Source organism: Podarcis bocagei, assembly GCF_964188305.1.
Source record: "Podarcis bocagei genome assembly, chromosome: 15".
Taxonomy (NCBI): domain Eukaryota; kingdom Metazoa; phylum Chordata; class Lepidosauria; order Squamata; family Lacertidae; genus Podarcis; species Podarcis bocagei.
The window spans coordinates 31,839,163-31,863,431 of record NC_138141.1 but is presented as its reverse complement, the minus strand read 5'-3'; the positions used below and the strand labels follow the sequence as shown (position 1 = coordinate 31,863,431).

The following is a 24,269-nucleotide window of genomic DNA, read 5'->3' as shown; positions in this document are numbered from 1 at the left end:
CATTGGTGGCGCGAGGGGTGATGGGCAGGAGGGCGGGGCTTCCTCTGGCTCCACCCCACCCCCAGATTCCTTCCAGCCTGGGCTTCCCCCATCACCACCCACGTGGGTCATCTGGATCAGAGCGCACAGCTGGCGGTGGTGGGGGGGGGGGGGAAGAAGAAGCGCAGCTAACGTCTGGCCTAACGTGAAATATTGGCATCGTAACCCTAATAATACCTGCATTGAGTACTGCTACTGTTCCCTACAACGTGGATAAGGCATGAAGAAGCCTTGCAGATTAAAACGGGATGGAGCGATTCCCCCTATGAGGAAAGGTTTGGGGGTTTTTCGTTTAGAGAACAGACGAGTAAGATGTGGCATGATAGAAGTTTATAAAATGATGCTTGGCACAGAAAGAGTGGGTAGAGAAAATGTTTTTTCTCCCTTTTTCTTTACACTAGAATATGTGAACACCCCATGAAGCTGATTGTTCGGAGATTCAGGACAGATGAAAGAAAATACTTCTTCAGGCAGCTCATAGTTGAACTATGGAACTCTCTGCCACAGGAAGCAGTGATGATCATCAGCCTGGAGGGCTTAAATTAGAAAGAGGCGTGGACAAATCCATGGCTGATATGGCTATCAGTGGCTACTAGTTGTGCTGGCTATGCCCTCAGTCTCCATGCTGGAGGCAGCAATGCTTCCGAACACCAGTTGCTGGAATGCAAAGGAAAGGAGCAGGCTCTTGTGCTCAGGTCCTGCTTTTGGGTTTCCCCACACAGCCATCTGGTTGGCCACTGTGAGAACAGGGTGCTGGACTAGATGGGCCTGATCCAGCAGCCAGACTCTTCTCATAGACTGGAACAAATGACCCCAGAGGGCTAAGGAGGCCTAACCAGAAGCCAGAGCAAAGTGTAAAGAAGGGGAGGAGGCATCACAATTATTAATCCATGGCACATCGGGTGGAGGCATCTCAGACAGACGTCATCCCTGCAACCTGCTTTGAACACCAGGGTTCACAGAGTTCAATTTCTTTTAAAAAGAGAGTACAGCAATTCTGCTTTCAAAGTTATGCCTGCAGGTTTTTACATTTCCCCCTCTTTTGTAATTTCTGGCATTTCTTTGATAAGCGTATTTAACTTAGGTAGGCAGCAATGCTTCTGAATGCCAGTTGCTGGAAACCAAAGAAGGGAAGAGCTAATTTTGTGGCCAGGCCCTGCTTGAGTTTCCTGTTTGGGCTAGGTTGGCCATTGGCCTGATCCAGCACGCTCTTCATATGCTCTTCTGGGATGCACAGCCACCTAGGCATACTTAGAATCACAGCCTTCCTTTTATGGCTCAACATGTTTTATCTTTTTGGTTGTTGGTCTTTTACGATACAAATTTTAATCAGATTGAGAGGTGGGTGGTGGTTGTTGTTTTTATAGTGACTTTTGTTAACTGCCTTGGATCATTGTTTGTGTATTCATTTTTTTAAAAAAAGAATGATGACATTTCTTAGAAATAAAAACCACATATTCTAAAGATTTCAGGGCAAACTGAGAGATAATTTGGCACCACTCAATCCACTTGAACCCACCTAAAACACTTGGGGGAGATGAAATATGGTGGCACCCTTACCAATTTTAAGTCACCTCTAGGAGGAAGGAAAAAGCACTTTATACAAACTAAACTCTCAAGCCACTGGTTCGGATTATGCATGCGAGTCCAAAGTTTCCATGTTAATCATCAACTGGTTATTTGGTTCCCAAAACCTGCTGGCAGCCACAGGATGCTTCTACCCATGTCCAGAATACTTTCTGCCGGCTGTGGGGCTTGCAGTCATTCTACATTGATCTAGAATTCAGGATTATGCAGGCTAGGGTCCAGATACCTCAATATCAATATGATTTCCAGTAACTGGCATTCAGAAGCATCATTGCCTCCAACCATGGAGGCAGAGAAAACCATCAGCTAGTAGCCATTGCAGCATGTGAAGAAGTCCTTTTGTCTTTCCTGAATCTTCCAACATTCAGTTTCATTGGATGACACCCCACCCCCCCGTCCTGGTATTACAGTGGAGGAAAAACTTCTCTGTCCACTTTCTGTTCATACCATTTATGTTTGGCACTGTTCTCATATTTAAAAACTCTGCAGGTCTCCCCTCTTTCCCCCAACCTCTCTACCTTCCTAAACATCTGCTTTTCTGCTGGGCAGGAGGGAAGCTTAATAAAATGCATACAATACGTACAGTGCATTAGGAGAACTCAGCTGTGCAGCTAGATCTATCAGACCTTGGCTGGCAGCTGAACCTGGGACGTGTCACATCAGAGAGATGAGAGTTGCTAATAAAAGCAAGTTAAACACGCCAAGCAGTACCTGGAGACAGCTCACGCAATGCTAGCCTCCAAATCTATATATCTGAACGGGGGTCAAAGGCATGCATCAGCAACAGTGCAGAAATGGAACTGCCTGGATTTGGAAGATTAAAGGGCGATCAATGAGCCGACAGGTTGAAATGGATTGCTCTCGGTTCAGGCATGAAACATTTGTGCATATATGTAGTATTCTCTGTCATCCCAAATTAACCTCATAAATCGACATATGTAGTAAGTTTTTTGTGTACGTTTAATTCTGCACCTTCAAGAGCAGCATGACCTAAAATAATGTAGCAGGTGGAGTTTCCTGGCTGGAGTTTGTGGGGTGGGGTGCTCATTCAAACTGACTTCTTCTTTTTTTGGAACATGTCTGGGGGCTGTTAACATCTACTCTGGGAACGAAGTTCCAGACCCTTTGAAAGCTTACAGCTCTATTTCAGAAATTTGTGCAGAGTGTCTTTGGGAGGTTGAATTGTACTAAGACTTGGGAGACCAAGGTTCAAATCCCCACTCAGCCATGAAGCTCACTGGGTGACCTTGAGCCAGTCACTACGTCTCAGCCTAGCCTACGTCACAGGCCTGTTTTGGGGATTAAATGAGAGGTAAGCCTTTGCTGTATTCAGTGTTCACACAAAGGTAAATGGATATAGAATTGCAGCCTTGGTCTCACTAATGAAATAAGAATTAAGAGACCCAGGGTGTAGATTTTTTGATTTTAAAAATGTTCTATTAATTGCATTTAGCCAATGACTAGAATGCATCCATGAATGATTGCTGCATGCCTGCACTTTGTGACTCATGCCTCCCTCCTACGTAGCATTCCACCTCTCCTATCTGACCCTGAAAGTGGCACAACTGGAAGGATGTGTTCCTATGTCTGTCGTGCGTTAGCATCCGCATCTCCTTGAGAAGTTCCAGGGACAGATACAGGAAAAGAACGTCAAGAGCCTCCACTGAAGGTCTGATTGTCTAGACAACTGCCTGATAAGTTGTAAGTTGAGACCACATGTTTTGGAACACCCCAAGGAAATTGATCTCATTATGAAGCCGTGCGTATTTAACATCCCATGACCTCTAACCATTCTTTATATATGTAGAAGGACGTTTAAAGATGTTTTGATGACTGTGTGCTGTGTGTTAGCGGCCTACATAAGCTTTGTTCTGAAGCATCTCCGAATCTCTGCCCCAAAGGGTTTCCAACCTATGGAAAACTAGAAATCATGTTTAGCAACTCTAGTCATGATTCTCAGCAATCTCTACAATAGCCCCGTAGGATAGGCTGCTTTTATTGTCGCCATGGTGCAGATTGGGGAGGGGTTGAGTCAGAGAGAGTGACTCCATCACTAGGCCGGAGTCAGGAGGATCAAAGACCGTACCTGCTCATAGAACACTCCATGCCATAATTAGAAGGTTAAAACACAACTCCCTACCACAACTCTTATTTTAAAAGTTAAGTATGGTGTGTTTGGAATACACCCAGGAGGGGTATCTCTGCTTCAGCAGGCAGGAAAACCAGAAAGGTCTTCTAATCCCAGCCGCTCCATTGACAGTGCCCAACACCACTGGCTAAACCCAGGCATCAAATGGAAAACCAGGAGCACATTTGTTTTCTCATCTTTTTCTTTTCTAAAAAAAGCTAGTCATTTTTGAGGAACAGTCAAAGGCTTGAAAAGCAAAGCTTAGGAAAATCAACAGGAGCGTTATCTAGAAAAGCCCTGCAGCACACACATGGCTGTAGCATTATCATTAGCTGTCTCCCTGGCCTGGGCCTAAAAATGAAGGAGTGGGAAAACTTCAAGCTGGCAGCACAGACATTTCCTGCGGGCCTCTCCCCAAAGCCCACCCCATCTTAGGTCCCACTCCTCCATACACTGCTGAGCTGCTTCTCTCTCATCTGATGTCCTCTCTCTGAATTATTCCACCCAGCTGATTTCAGTAGCAGGAAACGTGAGCATTCCCAAGTTCTGGTGCCAAACTACCCCACTCCCCAGTTTGATCTTTTTCCAAAGAGATCCAAAAACTACCAAATTTATTGTCTAGACTCTGTTACATTTTTTTTATTCTCCTAGGCTTCTGCTGCTGGCTGCACTGCTTCTTAACAGTTGTTTTCAATTCAACTTAGACTATCTGTTGTATTTTATTTGCTATAGACTATCTGTTCTATTTTATTTGCCCACCCTCCACCCTTAGGTCTTAGCGTGGTTACAATTTAAAATCTAACATTAAAAATTACAAGGAAGCTACAACTGCAAGAAAATCAACCACAAAAAATAACATCTAATAAAAATGCAACATCTAATTAAAAGGTAACAAGACTTCATATAGTTGCTTATAGATTCCCAAGCTTTCTGCATTAGAAATCTTCAGGCAGTTTTCTAAAAAGAGACCACAACTCCCATCAGCACCAGAGGTTGGTAAATGTGTTCTGGCTTGTTGAGATCTGCCTTGGAGGCCATGAAGGAGAAAAGCTCAAGCAGCACTTCCTCACCCGCTGCCAGAGCAAATGTATTAGGCTGAGGTCCTGTACTTGACTTACTTGGGCATAAGTCTCAAGGAACTAAAATATTACTTCTTCTTGTTGGCATCTGTCTGTCTCGGGAGACAATGGAGTGCACCTCGGGGGGGGGGGGGAGTCAAACCACTAAAGAATCACAGCACCTGCAGTGACCTCTCTGGGGTGCAAGCCTGGGCAGTGTATATGGAAGCACTGGGTTTACTTTTGAGTAAAAAGGCATAGGAGGTTGGACTGTTCCTCATTTCACTATTCTCAAGCAAAAAAGCTAAGTATTTTATTTACTTTGACAACTTATATATACTGCTAAATTAGTTGCTTCTATGTGGCACATACAAGAACCCAATACAATAAAGTGGTTAAAATTATAACATCAGAATTCACTTAAAATGCCTGCTGGAATAAAGAACTATTCATTGGGTGCTGGAGGTTCAACAGAAAGGGGGTCTATCTGACCTCAACCAGGAGGGAGTTCTACAAAATTGGGTTCACAATACTAAAACAGCATGTGAATCATGGGCGACTACTCCCCCAAAAATCCTCAGTGATCAAACAGGAATAGAAGGAAGCAGGTGGTCCCTAAGGTATCCTAGACCAAAGTTTTTATACCGAAAGAGGTATAACACAATATGATCATGATGTTTATTTGTGAACTACTTAACATTACTATGTGGCTTCTGAAGAGTTAGATCTGGGATAGGTAACTTTCGGCCCTCCAAATGTTGCTGGACCCCCCAAACTATTGGCTGGGTCATCAAATGGTGCAGAAACATTCCAGGTCTCCAAAACCTTTCAAGACACACCTCAGGCAGTTGCTTCGCACAGCAGCCTGGGGTTTATTCGAGCTAAGCTTACAAACCACGACATCCGCAAACAGAAGAATGTGCTGGGAGGGAAGGGGAATGCATTCTTAGCTGCTGAGGAACATTTCTATTTGTTTTTGCTTTCAGGGATTGGTCCCTCACACACTAACAGGCCCTAATAATTAACTGTCAAGTTCTGATAAAGACGGTGCAAAAATATGTATCATTGCCTGGATAAACAGAGCACACACCCCAAATTTAAACCACATCTCTGCTTATCTTTTCATGCATTCATTCTTTTACACAGCTTCTACAAACACAAAATGCAAAGTTTCAGAAATGGGCCCCATGTTCCCATGAATGGGAGGGAGGGAAGTGGGCAGATGTTGACAGATGCCCAGAACTGCAAGGGCAGGGAAGAAGGACAGTCACCCTGTAGGAAAAGCTGGATGTCTCCAACCCTGGTATTCTAAATACAGCAATGTAATACAAGCCAGGTCCTTCATGTTTTATGCTTTCTAAGTCCAAACCAGTTCTAAGCAGGTGGAGTATGTGAGATCTAGAAAGCTGAGAGAGAAAAGTGTCCAGGAGACTGAGGAACTAAGGAGATGAGGGGCCCCAGAGGCAACAGGGCTGAAGAGAAAAGAACACAGATTGGGCGAAGGAGAAGGATGATGACTGGGGTCAGAGGGCCTAATAGAATGAGGTGTGGATATAAAAGATAAGGGAAGGAAAAATGGGTCACAGGGCCTAAGGACAGAAGAGACTGTTGGTTGAAACGCATAAAGCAGGGAAAGTTTTGCCTTATGAGATTAGAATGAGGTCCAGAATTCAATTTCCGCCAAACAATGGATGGATGCTTCCAAATGCTCATAAGCAGGGCACAAATCCAACACTCTCCACTCTTGTTTGTCCCTGGTCTCTAGCATTCAGAAGTACTAGGGCTTCTGTGCATGGAGGTTCCATTGAGTTATCGTGTCACCCCACTTACTCATACAAGTAACATCAGTTTTCCATCTAGTTCAGGGTTGTCTACACCAGTGTTTCCCAACCTTTTTTGGGCAAAGGCACACTTGTTTCATGAAAAAAATCTCGAGGCACACCACCATGCCAGATGGGGAAAGGTCACTTTTTACTTATGTAAAAAAAAAATAAAAAAATAGTAACAGCATAGAAGGTAATGGTTAGGCTAGCATCCCTCTTCCAAATATGCTAGGTTTTTATTTGCAGGGACTGTTCTACATGGGAAGGAGAAAGGAAAGTTAATAGAAGGAAAGGCGGGTGGGAGAGAAAGAGAAAGAAAGAGGGAAGGGGGGAAGAGAAGTGGAAAGGAGGGAGACCGAGGCGGGGGAGAAGCGTCTGGAGAGTTGCTCCAAAGTTTGGGGGGCCGCGGGGGTGGGCGCGCGTCCCAGGAGGCGGAGGCCAGCCCGGGCTGGGAGCCGCGCCGCGGCCCGGGGGCGGAAGGCGGACCGCGGCTCCTAGGATGTGGAAAGGGGACGGCGGCGCAGGGGGAGGAGACCCGCACGGCTAGGGCAGCGCGCAGGGCGAGGGGAGCGGGCCGGAGGCGGGCGAGGGGGGCCGCGATCCCGCGCGCCGCGAACATGGCCTCCTTCCCCGCAGGCCCCGTCGAGCCCCCCGGCCGGGGAGGGCGGCGCACCCCCGCCGCCGGAGGAGAGCAGAGGCAGCAGGAGGAGGACGAAGGCGCTGCCGAGGAGGCGCGCCAACTTCTGCCAACTTCGGCGCCCGCCCCGTCGCCGCAGGCTCCTCCCGGCCGAGAGCCAGAGGACGGCGGCGGAGCAGGAGGAGGAGGATCGGGTTTGGCGACGGCTGCTGCGTCCTCTCCAAGCGCGGGGCTGGCCTCCGCCGCGCCCGATCCTCCAAGCTCGCCGCGCTTCTTGGCGGAGCAGGTCTCGTGCGTGTGCGAGGCGCTGCTGCAGGCGGGCGACCCCGGCCGGCTGGGCCGCTTCCTGGGCTCGCTGCCGCCCGACGCCGAGGCGCTGTGCCTGGAGGCGCAGGCGGGCGAGAGCCTGGCCAAGGCGCGCGCGCTGCTGGCCTTCCAGCGCGGCGACTTTGCCGAGCTCTACCGCCTGGTGCAGAGCCGGAGATGGGATGTGGGAGGGAGCTCGCCCCGCGTGTGCTCGCCGCCGCCGCCCCGCCTCTCACCGCCCGACTCGCCCGCCTCCTTCCCACGGAACACAAGGCAACGTTCCGCGGCACACTAGTGTGCCGCGGAACACCGGTTGGGAAACACTGGTCTACACTGAAAAGCAGCTGCTCTCCAGGGTTTGAAGCAAGGAGTCCATCCCAGCTCTGTCTGGAGATGCCATTGGGGATTGAATCTGGGACCTTCTGCATGCAAAGCAGATGCTTTGCCCCTGAGTTGCAGCCCTTCTAATTCTTTTTACAGCTATCTGAGCTCATGTGTTGGCTATCAATTCTGTAAGGTCATGTGTTGCGTCAAGAGCTGCTCCCTTTCTCCAGTCCTGAACCTACTGCCAGTTTACTTTGTTGGGTGATCCTGCACTCTGGTAATGCGAGAGAAGAAAAACTGGATACACCTCTCTAGTAAATAAAGAAGCAGAACAAGATTTTGCAATCAATTGTGAGACGTATTTTGCAAAACAGGTCGGGTCATTCAGAAGCACTAGAAACCAACTGGTAATCAGAAGGCCAGCTGCATGTAAATCTTACTCAAAGGAGTACACACATAAAAGGCACAAGGAACCAACCACAGCATCTGCATCTCAGACAAATCGAGTTTTCTTATCCCACAAATAGAACATTTGTTAAGAATTCTGTTGTTGGTAATTGTTGCTCTTGTGGAGGATAAACAAACATGAAAAACACTGCAGGGTGATATCACTGTGTGTTAGTCAGCAAATGAGGGAGGGGGGAGTCTTCATCCTCCCTGGAACCTCTTTGCAACTGGAATGTTTGGCTGACTCTCCCCAGTGATAACATTTTGGCAAGGCCACCCACATGGTCCAAGTCTTTCTATACCCCATCTCCTTCTTCCTCCGCAGCCATGGCTGACTCCTGCTGCTCTTCTTGCTCTGGGTCTCCAGGAAGATTTCTAGTGACCGTCTGGAGCAGGGATTCAATCTGCTCTTCAGTGAGCCTCTCCTCACTTTCTTCCACGATCTGCAGAGGAAAAAGCAGTGAGCCACCTCTGGTCTCTTGCCACCATCACATGCTAAGAGCAAACCGTTCCTTAGGGCAAAGCACAGACAAACTTTGCCAACCTGGTACCTTCCAGATGTTTCAGACCACTACTCCCATCAGCCCCAGCCAGTTGGCTAATACTGTAAAAGCAGAAATAGCCAAAATGGGTGTGGTGCAAGGCTAAGTTAGGGATGCTTAGGCCCCAATGAAATCAATGTGAAGAGATAGCTGTGACAAGCTCAAATTCCATTGATTTCAATGGAAACCAACAGCTGCAATCCTAGAAGCAGTTACTGGGGAACTCATTGGGACTTATTTCTGGATAACCATTCATAGAACCATGCTGTCACTCCAACTTAGTCTAGATCCAACCCTTCATTTCTACCCAGTGAATTCAATCCAAGATTCCTTGTGTCTTCTGAAACTGCTCCTTATGTTCCTAGAATGTTTGGCAAACCTGTTTATTTATTTGGGACATTTCTCTTATGCTTGGAACACTCTTCTTTTGGAGCAAGAGACACAGCAGTTCATAGAAAGCACACAAAAACAGGATAAAACCTGCAGCAGATTAAAACACAAAAAATAAGATCTTCTTTAAAAAGTTTTTTAAAAAGAGGATCAATAAAACAGACATAAAATCAAATAGAGAAGCAAGTGACAGAGTCACTAAATCTGGGAGGTTTTCCTTCTATGTGACAGGCTAGCACTGCTGAATCTCTAGCCTGTGGGCCTCATTAGACCTGCCAGGCCTCTGAATTTTGCCCACAGGGCCCTTTTGGGCAAAGCATGCCAGGATGTCAGGCACTTCACAGATCTGCTGCATCTTTGCTAAGCTGAGAGATAAGATCAGGAAGCTGCTGCCCTCCTGCTGTGGTTGTTCAAGCAGCAAACTGGGCAGTGTAAAAATGTACAGCGATGGTACTGAATAAAGGAACTCAATGAACTATTACTGTAACCAATACCAAATTTTCACAAGCTGCAAAGAGATCATTGGGAAAAACACACACACAATCCCCTTAATGTTCAAACGTTAACACATCATGTTTTCAGAAATGTCTTGTTCTGGGGGACACACACACCCAGATAGTCCCTTCTTTTTCTATGGCAACTGCCAACCCACACCTTTAAATGGCCTTTGTTCTCTGGAACTGCAGGGAATTTGCCTCAATGGAATAAAGAAAGACTCTCTGAAAGGACGGTCACATTTTCATATCATGGTGATCATGACAAGAGCAAACAAAAAATTTTTCCTCATGCCAAGTAAAATCAGATATACGTAAGTCTCCATCTCTGACCCATAAGCCTCTGCCCGTAAACTCTTATCTCAAGGAGAAAAAGAACATCTCTTAACCATTTGCTGACACAGGATCCCACTCTCTAACTTCTTTATACTCGGTCTCAAATTAATTTCTCCTTGCGATAGCTTGTATTTCAATTTCTTTTCCTCCTGCTTGCTGTATATTGCTTTGAAAAGAGACAGCACAGACACGCAAATAAATAAAGAAGGGGAAATCTACTGCTAAGTCAAATCTGCAACATGGAATGATATCCACATGCTTCAGCTTCCAGATCCATTTCCTAGGCTTTGCATTCAGGAAGAGGTTTAGAAACAAGTGCTTTTATTGGGTGGATTAACCTGGCAGTCACCTTTTGTCTTCAATCTGCTGTAACCTAATGGACTTCCTTTTGTTGGGGGAAGAGGGAAGAGGGAGCAGAGAAATCACCTTCTTCCCATTTCATTGACTCAACAACTCCCACAGCTTCAGTGGGTGCAGAGGCCATCTCAGAGTGTTTACTTCAGCTATTCATCTCCTTCTAAAACAGTAGACATTTTATGTGCTCAAGGGTACATTGGTTCTCAATGACGCATCAGTCAATACTTGTTTATTACACAGTACTTCAAGGTCTGTTAGCTTCGGTTGCTAGGCTTTAGGTAACCTGGAGAGGCAAGCAGAGTGGAAATTGGGACTTACCAAGTCCCTGAATGGTGGCTGAGGGAGAAAACCCACATATAGCAGGCAGGCAGGCAAGCTGACCCAATAGGGCTCACCTTCTAGCCTTTGTAGATAACTCAATGAGCCAGGATTAAGGCAAACCATTCTAGAGACAGAGGGTACATCGTCATCAGTGCATGGGTAAGCAAACTAAGGGCCGGGGGCCGGATCCGGCCCAATCGCCTTCTAAATCTGGCCCGCGGACGGTCCGGGAATCAGCGTGTTTTTACATGACTTGAATGTGTGCTTTTATTTAAAATGCATCTCTGGGTTATTTGTGGGGCATAGGAATTCGTTCATTTCCCCCAAAAAATATAGTCCAGCCCCCCCACCAAGGTCTGAGGGACAGTGGACTGCCCCCCTGCTGAAAAAGTTTGCTGACCCCTGATCTAGTGGAACCCTCTGAACTGCAGCCCCAGCTGGCTCACCAAAGGGGGCAGCCAAACATAGCCACTGCTTCTCCGTGTGTTTCCCTCTGGCCTTACATATCACTCCTTCAGGATACACCACTGCCACCAGACTTTCCCCACATGCATCCTCACCCTTCACTGTTCACCACCTCTCATGTGGACCACTATGCTGTGCAACACACTTTGGCACGAGATTGGTGCCCACCCCTGCCAATCATCCTCTTGGCCATAAAGAGGTCTGAGCCAAAACCACTAAATTTGAGAGCCAGTGTGGTGTAGTGGTTAGGACCAAGGAGACCAGGGTTCGAATCCCCACCTGGCCATGAAGCTCACTGGGTGACCTTGGGCCAGACACACTCTTTCAGCCTATTCCACCTCACAGGGTTGTTGTGGCAATCAAATGGGGGAGAGAATCATGTAAGCCTTGAGCCCCGTAGAGTAAAAGGTGGGCTATAAATGCAATAATCATGGTCAATCTTATGACTGACAAAAACACAAATGATTTCTGATTATGAATGTCTTTCTGCTGTTCCAATGCTGCTTTCTGAGCATCTAGTTATTAATTATACTTATTTCTGAAATGTAGATCCCAGCCCTCAAATAAATTGTTAAGGAAGGCTTACAACACAAAAGCAAAGATACAATAAAAAACATTTTAAAAGAAAAGAAAAACTGACTACAGACTAAAAAGCAGGGCGCAAAAATTTTAAACAGCTGCATGAAGTTTATCTGTCTTCTGCTGGCTCCCACCCCATTTTCCCCTCAATGCCATTTAAGCAATACAGGTGTGTCCAACTACGTGGCTCATTTACTGTTGTCCATAACGTCATCACATCAGATGTCACTTTGTGACAACGCTGGCAAAATCACTGGGGTTGTTAGGGCCCGATTAAACAGCAAGGTAAGTGGAGGACAGTCAGGTAAACAACAAAGAAGGAGCAGGAAATATAAAAAGGTCAATGAGCAGCATCAAAAGACTCTGAACATTTCAGGACACAGAAGGAAAAGGGTTACTGCTCTTCAAGGGCTAGGGATACCTGGAAGCTTTGCAACTTACCAACTGGATCTCAACGGCAGTCACAGGCCTGAGGTTGAGAAGTTGCAGTTTTTCTGCCCTGTGCAAATGCAAAGAACACAACACCATATAATTTAGGGATTCTGGTTACAGGAGCCATCCACATGCTAACACTTCTTGGCCGCAAAACAATGGCTGGAGAGCCAAAGTTGCAGCTTGACCTCAGATGAGATGCACAACAGGCAAAAATGAAACCATTTGGGAGCTTGGAAACAGGCTCATGGCCACATCCATAACCCAAACCCACTGTGGCATTTAGTGGCCCGAAAGTTTTAAAACCATCCAATTTTAATTGTAACTCTTTGTTCAGACACACTCAAAACCACTACTCTTTCTGAACCCAGGATTCTTTGGATGCCGTCTACAACCCACAACACACTTTTCCATAGAGCTGTCCCAGAGACAGTTGGAAAAGAAAATATTTCAAGTTCAGAGGCGCCAGAAAAAACCCTTTAGGAGTCTCATATTCTAGGGTGCACAAATATGCTCCAGGAAGACAAAAAGTGGAGTAGGGAAGAATCATCAGCAGGGTGCATAAAAATATTGTTTTTAAAAAACCATGGATTTTTAAACATGTAAATCAGTTTTAATTTCTTAACAACGTTAAGATATAAGTTTGTTTTTAAAATAACCTCAGGGAAAATCTGAACTCAATTAAAACATCTCCCAGAGCTGAATGTATGATCCTCTTATGAGCAGCAACTGTGAAAAAAGCAAGTTCCATGCTAGGGATGAGTAGGAACAGAACTGAAAATAAAAGCGCTAATATAATAATGTAGTTACACAAATCCACGGTGCAGCCACATTTGGAATACATTAGGCCCTCAATTTACACAGGAGTTATGTTCCAGAGATTGTGCCTAAAGGTTCAATGGCAGATGAAATTGCCAAAGCCATTTTCCCCAGAACCCCGCCCTCTTAATTTTTTTTTTTTAATTTACCGTTCACTTAAAGCTGAATGCACACAAGTTATATGTGTGCAAGTTGCAGACTTACTGTACTGTGTACAGTTATGGCTGCTTCACCTAAAAAAAAGATATAGTGGAGTTTGAAGGCGATGGTGGCCACCAATTTAGATTGTTTTAAAAGACAACTGGACAAATTCATGGAGGAAAAAGCTATAAATGACTACTAGCCATGATGACTGTGCTCTGTCTAAATACTTGGAGGTAGCAATGCTTCTGAATACCAGTTGCAGGAAAACACAGGAAAAGTGCACTTGTGCTTAAATCCTACTTATGGGTTTCCCACAGGCATCTGGTTGACTACTGTAAGAACAGGATGCTGGACTAGATTGGCCATGGGCCTGATTCAGCAGGCTCTTCTTATGTTCTTAAAATATTATTAATAATAGAAAAACAATTTCTCTTAACATTTCTGTTTAGGTCCAGACAAACAAAACTAAACCAATTAGATTATTCTGAAGTGGTAATGCAAGAACAGAAGCAAGTAACAATGGTCATTCAAGGGCACTGGGAACTTCTCCCGCCTTAAGACCCCCTGGAAAATTCAGCCTCCATTCAATCCAGCAAGGCTTGCTCAGGAGAACTCCCTGGCAAATTGTCGCTCAATATTTACTTACTTCTCTTGCCTATCTTTCCACTCAGGAAGCAACAATGTACTAATCCCGCACACAAGAACTCTGAACTAGTAGCTCCCTCTGCTGTCAGCATAGTATCCTTGCATGTAATCTGGTGAGGTTTCATTTTGGTTTAATAAACATCATAGAAATACTGATCTTTCAAATCTGACTACCTACAGGGAAACACCAAAATCTTGAGGCAAACTTCAAAACAGACTGGGAGCCATTTATTTTTCAAACTGGCATATTTTTGTATAAAGCATTCCTAGTTCTGTTTGTGATTTTGTATAATTATAGCAGAGTGGTTATACTCAGAGAAAAGGACGCAGGTCTAAACCACTGAGCCTAGGGCTTGCCAATTGGAAGGTTGGTGGTTCAAATCCTCGCAACAGGATGAACTCCCATTGCTCGGTCCCTGCTCCTGCCAACCTAGCAGTTCAAAAGCACGTCAAAGTGCAAGTAGATAAATAGGTACCGTTCCGGCGGGAAGGTAAACAGCGTTTCCGTGCACTGCTCTGGTTTTGCCAGAAGTGGCTTAGTCATGCTGGCCACATGACCCGGAAAAACTGTCTGCGGACAAACGTCGGCTCCCTTGGCCAGTAAAGTGAGATGAGCGCTGCAACCCCACAGTCGTTCGCGACTGGACTTAACTATCAGGGGTCCTTTACCTTTTTATACTCAGAGAGTATCTACCGTTCTCAATGAGTCTACTCTGAGTATGACTCATGTTGCATATCACTAATACATTTTAAAAAGGCTCATGGAAGGGATATCAGTGGTAATTCCACCAGAATTAATACCCACTTTACATTCTGCAGTTCCATGTTTTCTCATAAATTGCATGCTTAGGGTTTAGGAGAAGTAATGCCCACTCTCCCCGTCAACCCCACATTGCCTATAACAACAATGTCTCAAACTGACTACAACTAACCTGTATGAAGGACTCTACAATTTGAAAACAGAGATGATGAATGTATTTTTTTTTTTACTTATGGAAAATATATTAATAAAAACTTTTTTTTAAGTGAATACCTGGACTTTCAGTTTAAAACACTGGTACCTTGAATGTCATTAAAGATATTTTCACATTTATAACCGCTATATGCTTGTATGCACTGGTCTTTGACACACAGGGTATGTCATTTGTTTTATTTTTATATCCTATGCTTATCAGCAATGTTCCTCTTGGATTTTTTTTTCTGCTGTAAATTGGACCTGCCCAGTGGAAATAAAATGCATTTTAGATCTACAAAGCCACTGAGAGAAAGTAATGCTTCAAAATCTGGTAAAAGATAACAGATTGAAAAGCAGATTCACTCATCCATCTCTTGGGACTGATTGCTTTTGACAAGTTTCATCGCTACTTTGAAAACATGGAGCCCACTGGATTGCAAAGGCACAAACATCTGCTAAGTAGCACTAAAGGATAAAGACTTAGCATTGGCGCCTCACAGAAGAATGAGAAGAGCCAGTCCAATCTGATTGAAAACAGAACACAGAGTTTGGTCAGCTTTGAAGGGGGGTAAGGGAAACCACCCTCCCACTCATTTCATCATGGCACTGTCAGAAAAGCTTGAGAAATTTGTTATTTGCTAATTCTCATACAAATGGATCTAATCCACACATCCCATGAATGCAGTTACCTTTCAGATTTTGCATTTCTTTGAATTCTATATTGCAGCTCTCAGCTCAAAGAGCATGCCAGTATGTATATAAAATTATTATTTTAGGGTAAAATACATTTAGACATACATACTTTGGGAGAAAAATATATAGCAAAGTTCCTCTGGAGCATAGAAAGAGACTTGAGATGCAGTCGTCACACGCACTCTGAAGGGACTGTGAAGAGGGTGGCTGCCTGTATATACAACCACCAAGGTTACAAGCACTCTTTCAGTGGTTCATTGGAAGAAAAATAAGACATTGAATGTGCCCAGACCAAATAATTAAGTCCTAGCCAATGACTGCTGGCAGCGGCAAGCTCTTTCATCACTTGACACCTCCCTGTGCTTCAGAAACTCATGCTTTTCTATGGGTTAGCATATACTGAAACCAGAAATTCAAAAGCATCATACATCAAGGCCAAGCTCAGCAGTCAGTAACAAACACAGTGCTGGGTTGCTGCCTCACTCCTGCAAAGCTTGGGATGGAGGGGGTTGCATGGGAGAAGCAGCAGACTGGGGGAAGGAATTTCATCCTCTTGTCAACTGTTGGAATAATTGAACCTCTCATCTGGCAGCTACAATCCATCAGCCCACATTACAATATTAATGACTTACTTCGTTAACTTGTGGCTTTTCAGTGCCAAGAGGAAGTCTCTTACAACCTCAGGATTCTGGAATTTGCATGGTGTCTTAGATATGTATTTCAGTGTCTAGAAGGGCAGAAAAAGATAATTGTGCAGATTCAGTCTACCTTTACGCCTCCTTTTCAAGTCTAACTTAAAAGCCGATCCCTCCAAACCAGGAACAATGTTCTCTGAAAGCAAAACTGCTCTTCAGATTAGCAAATGTATCACAGCCATGTTGTAACCAAATAGAGAAATGATAATCAAATTGTTGGGAACTTTAAAATATTCACTGAGCAGGAAATCCAGAGGTCAAATGTTTAATGATGACATTAACACATTTTCTTATTTCACACCTGTTAATGTTCATAATTAGAAATAAAGAGAGTACAGAAAAATAAAATAAAAATGATTGGGGCATATGTGGGAAAGGAACACCGCTCACTGATAAAGCATGCAGAAGGTTGCAGGGTACAATATGCAATAGCATCTCCAGGTAGGGCTAGAAAAAGACTCCTGCCTCAAGCTCCAGAGAGCCACTGGCTACCTGTGTACACAATACTGAGCTAGATGGACCAACAGTATGATTCACTCTGAGGCAGCTTCCTATGTTCCTAGTTAAAATCAGACCTTTTTTCAGAACCATGTGGACTGAAATCTTCATTTTCAGGAAAAGGACCATAGCTCAATGGAATAAATAACACATGCATTACATGCAGGAGGCCCCAGATTCAATTTCCACCATCTCTAGGTAAGGCTGGGGAAAGACCCCACCTGAAATCCTGGAGAGCCGCTGCCAGTCAGTGTTCACAGTACAGAACTAGATAGACAGATTGGTCTGGTTCGGTCAAAGGCTCTATGTTCCCTTTTTTAAAAAGAGCTTAAATTGGTTAGTTTTTCTGGCTTAGAAAACTGCATGTGGATATAACTGTGCTACCTAAAATTATGAATGGTATCAAGACAGCAGAAGCACATTTTTTTCCATCCTTCTCTCTCTCTCTTTTTCAAATGCTCTTGTGTGTGAGGAGGGCTGGGAGAGGTGAGGGAGGGGGAGCTGGCAAAAAGGGGATCCTGTGAATAGAAGCATGGCTAGTGGGATGTGGAGAGAAGGTTGCAGCTTGGGACAGGATCATTTCCATTGTTGGTTTTACTCACTTCATACATGATAGTATTCAAATTCTGCTGCCCAGCACTCTGCTTGCTTCTCCCGGTCTCTCGGCGCTGCTGCTTAAGATCAGTCAGCAACTTATACACCTGAAAGAAGGAACTTTGCTATGAGGTGGCCTCAAATGCCATAAGAGCTTTGATAATGCTAGCAGCTCATCATATGAGCTGAACCGTTTAATTCCTGTTCTTTCTGCTAATTTTGGTATGTGGCTCTCTTCTATTTTTGAAAGAGGTCCCGGTCTTCAAAATGAGCTCATAACAACTATTGTAGGTCAAGCATATATCATTCTATTGCAGATAGAGAGAGCAAGCACACATTTTAATGGAAAATAGGACCTTAAAAACAAATTTTCAGAGGGGTGCGGCTTTCACCCCAGTGAGAAGAACTTTTTAAATTTTGGCTGTAGGAACATTTCAACATTTATATTCCCCACTCCTCCAAGAAATGTATGACTACAATGCAAGCTTTGTTTGTTGATCTGGCATGGAACAAAGGTTAGAACTAGCATTCTGAATAGGGCAGGACTTTACATAAATTATAATTGCAGTAAAATGATTTTACCTCATAATTGCTCAGAAGAGCTGCATTTCCATCTTTCCTAGAAAAACAATAAATAAAATATGTTAAGGTGCTTTAGATGTGTTGGCGTGTGTGTGGAAAATCCACCTTAGAAACCCCTGCCTCCCGTTACAAAGCTCCAAAAGAACTATTTTTAAAAAGTGTATTTCCTTAGTTCCCTTTTCCCCAGTGTTTTGTGCCAGGCTTGGGTGAGGCTACACATGTGTGAGTGGACACATCTCATCAAAGCCAACCATTACAATTAAGCTTACATACAAGCTTTGCTTGAAAGAGAACTCAACTGGCAAACTCAGAAACTCACTGCCCACATAGACAAGGATACACTAATTCTCACAGCACATATTCATTGCCACAAGATGGCTTTAGACAGGGATCAGACTTCACTATGAATTTGTCTATCAGTGTCTGTTAACCATTTCTGTGCACATACCATACATTTGAGACACATTTTTTATCCCAAGAATCCTGGGAACTGTAGTTTGTTAAGGGTACTGGGAATTATAGCTTTGTGAGGGGAATAATAATAATAATAATAATAATAATAATAATAATAATAATAATAATAATAATAATTTATTTATACCCCGCCCATCTGGCTGAGTTTCCCCAGCCACTCTGGACGGCTCCCAATCAAGTGTTAAAAACAGTACAGCGTTAAATATTAAAAACTTCTCTGAACAGGGCTGCCTTCAGATGTCTTTTAAAGATAGGATAGCTGGTTCCCTTTAACCTCACTTCTCGCAATGAGGGAACTGCCAGAAGGCCCTCGGTAAATTAAATAATCATTTTTGGAGGGGGCAGGGGTGTGCTTTAAACTTATGCAGTGTACACAATCCATGTACCTCCACATCCAGAGGCAGAGTACCAGTAAATATGAGTTGCTGGGGAATACCAGTAGGATAGTGCTGTTGCTTTCATGCCTCTTTGTTGGCTGATTACAGACATCTGATTGACCATGGTGGGAAATGGGATGCTAGACTAAGGCCTGGTCCAGCAGGACTCTTCTTCTCAAGTCCTTGTTTAAAAGCATGAGTTGGTCCTAGAAATGTATAGTCTAACTTTGCTATAAACTACCTCTATAGAGTCAAAATATATGCTAAGGAAAGAGCTTTCCTGCATGTTTAAGGCTGCAGTCCTATAAGCACTTATCTGGACGCAAGTCCCACTGAAACCAATGGGTCTTGCTTCTAAATAGACACATGATATATAGGATTTCACTGTAAATCAGTTTCAAGCCACTGGTTGTGTGTAGCGGCTGTTGCTGCTTATTATTATTTTTCCAGCAAAAGGCTTATAGCGGCAGGAGGCGTAAATGCAAAGTGGAGGTTTGTTGCTCCCCCTGTAAGAGCCACTAACTGTCAGATATGAAGGGGGCAGATATTTCCCACACCACAACACTGTTTCTGAGCAGGACTTTAATTTTTTTCCCTTAGCAATGACCAGTAACCATCCATCTATGCCCCTGGTGACCCAAGCTATAAACATTCCCTTGAGTTTAGGTCTGTTGGAGAAGTTTCCTTCTGTGCTTCAACAGCAGAAATGTTGGCTGGATCACAACAGTTTTTTGGGAGAAGGCCTTGTTGGCAGTATCAGAAGGCTGCAAAATCCCCTGCCTAAGGAGGCTGAGCTTGCCTTGAAACCTTGACAGTTGTGCTGGCCCTGTTGGATTGCTGGTGTCCCTTTCTATGCTGCCTGAACTTGCCATGAAACTTTTCCTGACTGTCTCAGTACCTTCTGAATTGCTTTACTTGTTATTTGTAAATTTCGCACTGCCTTGTTTCTTTAGAAATGGAGAAGTGGGATAATAAACATCGTATCAACTGCTGAATCAGGGAACAAATGTACATCCAATTGTGGATGCTATCTAGTCATTCCATAGGGTAGATAGGCAGCTCCCAAGATTCCTGCATTGCTATCAACACCATTCACAAATGTGGACCCTCATACTTTAAGCAACCAGCCACACATAAATACCTTTTTAAAGCACAACTAGAGATGGAGCAGACTGGCATGTTCCACAGCCAGCAAGCACTACTGCAACCCACACTTATTTACAATTGCTTAGATTCAATTCCATTGGGACTTGCTAGCTATTGTTTACTATTTAAGCACAATCCCGATTAAGCTACAGACAATATTATTTAATTTATTTCCATTATAAATAAATAGAATGTTAGTTTTTAAAAGAAAACAAAACCACCACAAAGCCGCGACCGCTATACATCCTCAGGACAATGGGTTCTGCTGAACAGACAGACAGCACTAACAACAGAAAGTTGCCACAGCTATATAAAAGGAGGAGGGTAAGGCTATTCTCGGGTCCCCCTATTGCAACATATTTAAAAGTACAATGTATTATGTCAAGCACAGCCAACTGTTTGAATAGAACTGTCATACTCATCACTTTCAAACAAGTTCAACGCCTCTTCCACAAACTTCCACAGTTTCTAGCATTGTTTTTGAAATTGCATTGGGATAGGGCGAGGGGGGAAAGAGGGGACCCCCTTCTGAAAATACGCTGAGGTGCAGTTCTCATCACACATTTTGCTGATCCAGCAGAAACTTCAGCAAGCAAGCAAGATCACAAACACACACATTCATGCATTGCAAAAATGGTTACTGCTTTTTGTTGATACGTATATTTGATTCTTTGGAAGAGGGCTATCTTTGCATTCCATCTACATCTAGAGAAATCCCTGCAGATTCACTATGACCAAAGCCTATTTTTTTAATGCCCCACATAAAATAAAATAAAGGAGAACACAGTACAGAAAGCAACTGAATGTACTAATGGGTCTAGGAAGAATTATTGTTGATGAAGTGCATTTAAAACAAAGGGTGGTCCCATTTGGAGCAAAAAGAGAAAAAGTTTGCATTGTTTCATAATAAATCAGAAGGTTCAGGGAGGTCAAGGCTCTTTTCAGGGTGTTAAGTCTTGCTGGAAAATATGGAACTACTATCACACAATTTAATCTATTTTTGTATTTCCGTCTTGAATGTAACTACATCAATATGCTAAGAATGATACCAGTTGACAATGCCACACACACACACAGTTTGATTGCAACCTAAGTACTTGGTACTGTGTACTAGAAAAAGTCAGTGGGACTTCTGAGTAAAAGTGCATAGGGTCAGATTGTACCAAATATAACCCCCATCCATTTCTACTTCAGGACACCCTGGGAGGAGGGGGGGGGGACCTTTTTCCTTTCTGGGGAAGACACAGTAATAAACAAAGAAAATGTGCATCTTTAAGATGGTTTCCATTTAAATGAAGACAATCATGTCCAGTACAACTTTCAAATTAAACAAATACATTTCTATGAACAGAAACTCAAAATGAACTTCTCAAAACCCATCTTTTTGTCAAGACCCTTGCGATCACCCATAAGTTTTCATTTGCAAGAAAAACTGCTTGCAATTTACTTTTCTTACATTTATGTCCTATCTTTCTTTCATCATGGAACCCACATGTGGTTCCCAGCTGGCCTCCCATTCAGACACTGACCAGACTCAGACCTATTTAGCTTCAGAATGATGGTGGCCTTCATCCCACACAATCTGTTCTGTGATAACATGTGTAAAGCGTTTTAAAATGACTCTCCATCTGGCACTCAACAGTAACCATATTATTTTTTTTAAGTTATCCTTAACAGCTTCATTTAAAAAATAGTAAAGATGAATGATGCATTATCATATGGGAAGATGGAGTAAGTCCAATTTCTATAGTGGAGGAATGGGGAACCTGGAGCCCTCAAGAGGTAAAGAGTTCATATTAAATAATCTGAATATAAACATGTCAGCCCTGCAGTTAATCATTTCTTGTAGAGGCACTGATTAAAGCTTAGTGTTTCTATGTAAATGAAGAACCAATCTGATCATTTCTCAAGTATGAAATGACTTTACACAGGGATTTGATTTTCACTTCATGAAAATGAAGCTGCTCTATCCTAGCAGCTACTAATGGACTTTGCTTTTGACTTATCCAGTCCCAGGCATTTAATTTTTTTTGTTACTTTTGTTTTTGCAAGGGTGGGACTGGGCCAAGACAGAGCGAAGCAGAAAATGAGCAACGATGAGGGTGTGGAAGAAAGAAAAGCTGGCAATATGGTCCAGTGTGCAGAATCCTTTCTATTTTCAGATTTAAGCTCACAAAGTGTTATGTGTGCCGGTTGTAAGAAAGGCCCAATGAAACAGCCACTCCTGGACTGGTACCCTCTAGATCATGGGTAGGCAAACTAAGGCCCAGGGGCCGGATGCGGCCCAATAGCCTTCAAAATCCAGCCCGCGGACAGTCCGGGAATCAGTGTGTTTTTTACATGAGTAGAATTTGTCCTTTTATTTAAAATGCATCTCTGAGTTATTTGTGGGGCACAGAAATTTGTTCATTTATTTTTTCAAAATATAGTCCGGCCTCCCACAATGTCTGAGGGATAGTGGACTGACCCCATGCTGAAAGGGTTTGCTGACCCCTGCTCTAGATGTTTAAATCTGGCTAGGGCTGGTGGGAATTGTGGTCCCCAGCAACTGGAGTATACCAGGTTGGTGAAGGGTGCTATATGGAAATATTTTACACATTCATGTCAAGGATGTGACACAAAAATGTGCTTTCCCCCTCCCTCCCTTGTAGATTAATAATTCTGAATTAGAAAAAGATGATCATGCATAAAAATCTCCACAGATCTGGTAACCTGTAGGTGACACAAACAAGTGACCGTCAGTTAGGGAAATCTTAACAAAATCTGCAGTGCAACCCTATGCATGTTTTGCTCTAAGTGGACGTACCCACACTCTGGCCCCATCCATTAGCCAGAAGACTGAGAGCTGCTGGATATTGTGAGTAGTGTACTTAAAAAGCAGGCAATGGTCAGGGCAGGATTTTGGTGCAGAAGCCCAGAGCTCCCCTCAGGAGAATGGAGGGGGACAAAAGTGGAATAAATACATATTACCACCCAACAGAACATTAAACCTAGAGTCTAAAATTAATGTCAACAGTGCCACTGAAAGCAGGGAGCCAGATGATGCCATTGAGATTATATAACTTCAAGAACTGGGTCCTGGGTCCATCTGCTTTCCTCTGCCCTCCTCACTCGCTTTTCATTTTGTACTGTGTGCATTAGATTGTGAGCCTGCATGAAGGGACTGTCATCTCCTTTTATCTCTGCAAGTTTTTCAGGTAGCCCCTTCTCTGTCTGCTCAGTACCTCCTAAAAATATTATCATTTATAGACAAGCCTACCCAGATACTTAGAATGCTGGTGCCTGTTTTACACTTCTTTTTAGCTTACTGATTTTAATTTTTTGAATGTTTTAAATTGTTTCCAGTGGTAATTTTATTGTTTTATCTTTTTTGGTATTGTATGTCACTTTGAGGGTTTTTCTCTTCTTTTTTACAATCTAGTCCAAATTTTATGAAATGAAAAAATAAAAATAATGTTGTGTGCCCAAGAAGGAGGTCTGCACCCGTCCGATTGTTCATTCACCCCTTCAGAAGTTTTGAGGAGAGGAATTTCTCTAGGCATCCCTCCAGCACCCTCATTTCTTCAACCAGCCCTTCAAATATATTGATGTTCTTTTATTTTAGGAAATTTCATCAAGCAATGCCAATTCCAGGACCCCATCTCACCCCCCCCCTCTTAGGAACGATTTCATTTTCTACCCCCCCCCCCCTTTCCTCAGCCATCCCTCCAATTGTATTTTTGGGGGTGGGGAAGGGTAGGAAATTACCTCAGGCATTGCCAATTCCTGGAAATCCACCCCTCCATTTGCTCCCCCCACATCACAGAAACTCCCCCCCCACCCCGTCAAAAAACCCTTAGCCATCTAAATGTGAGATTTACCTCTGGAAAGGGCAGCTGCAGGTCACCTCTTCCCCCTACCCAAAAAAACCCCATAGCCATCTAAATGTGAGAAAGTTTGCCTAGAGAAAAGTCAATACCAGGAATCCCCCCAAGTAGGAAATATCTCTCCCCCCCCCCTAAAAATTTTTTTCCTCAGCCACCTAAATGTGAGGAAATTCACCTCAGGAAAAAGGACCATTCCAGGAATCCCCCTCTTCCTCCCACCCGAGTTTGAACGGCCTCACCCACTCCCCTGAATTTACACGCCCCCCCAATAGGCAGGGAATCTCCCCCCCCCCTTATCCTACGGCGAGGAGGGGAGAGAAACGGGGTGACTTCGGAGCAAGCGGGGCTTCCGCCGTCGCTCCGCCATCTTACACTTCCATCTTGCCCACGCCGCGGCCTCTTCCTGCCTCTCGCGCCGCCTTCGCTCGCTCCTCCCTTCGGTCCTCCGCCGCCTTTCTCGGCTGTGTCGTCTCCGGCCGCGTCGCTGCTCAGGCAGCGGCCGCTTTGCCTCTTTCC

At 44.1% G+C, this 24,269-nt stretch overlaps 1 protein-coding gene and 1 long non-coding RNA gene across 4 annotated transcripts; one reads left to right on the top strand and one right to left on the bottom strand.

Moving 5' to 3' along the window:
- The first annotated feature begins 129 nt into the window (after positions 1-129).
- LOC308574912 lies at positions 130-16,146 on the top strand. The gene is made up of 4 exons (XR_014002620.1): positions 130-397; positions 3,154-3,327; positions 13,900-13,986; positions 15,174-16,146. It is a non-coding gene; the product is annotated as an uncharacterized lncRNA (long non-coding RNA).
- Positions 8,240-24,266, bottom strand: CRCP (CGRP receptor component). Of its 3 annotated transcripts, none has more exons than XM_081173238.1 (6): positions 24,126-24,266; positions 17,891-17,927; positions 17,317-17,415; positions 16,154-16,248; positions 12,275-12,332; positions 8,240-8,792 (listed from the first exon to the last, which is right to left on the bottom strand). In XM_081173238.1, the coding sequence occupies exons 1-6, from the start codon at positions 24,131-24,133 to the stop codon at positions 8,646-8,648; spliced, it is 444 nt and encodes a 147-aa protein (XP_081029364.1). In that variant the 5' UTR covers positions 24,134-24,266; the 3' UTR covers positions 8,240-8,645. The 3 variants fall into 3 exon arrangements, with proteins under 3 accessions (XP_081029364.1, XP_081029363.1, XP_081029365.1); XM_081173237.1 differs by lacking the exon at positions 24,126-24,266 and adding an exon at positions 23,635-23,704; XM_081173239.1 differs by lacking the exon at positions 24,126-24,266 and adding an exon at positions 21,344-21,362.
- Positions 24,267-24,269: the final 3 nt, after the last annotated feature.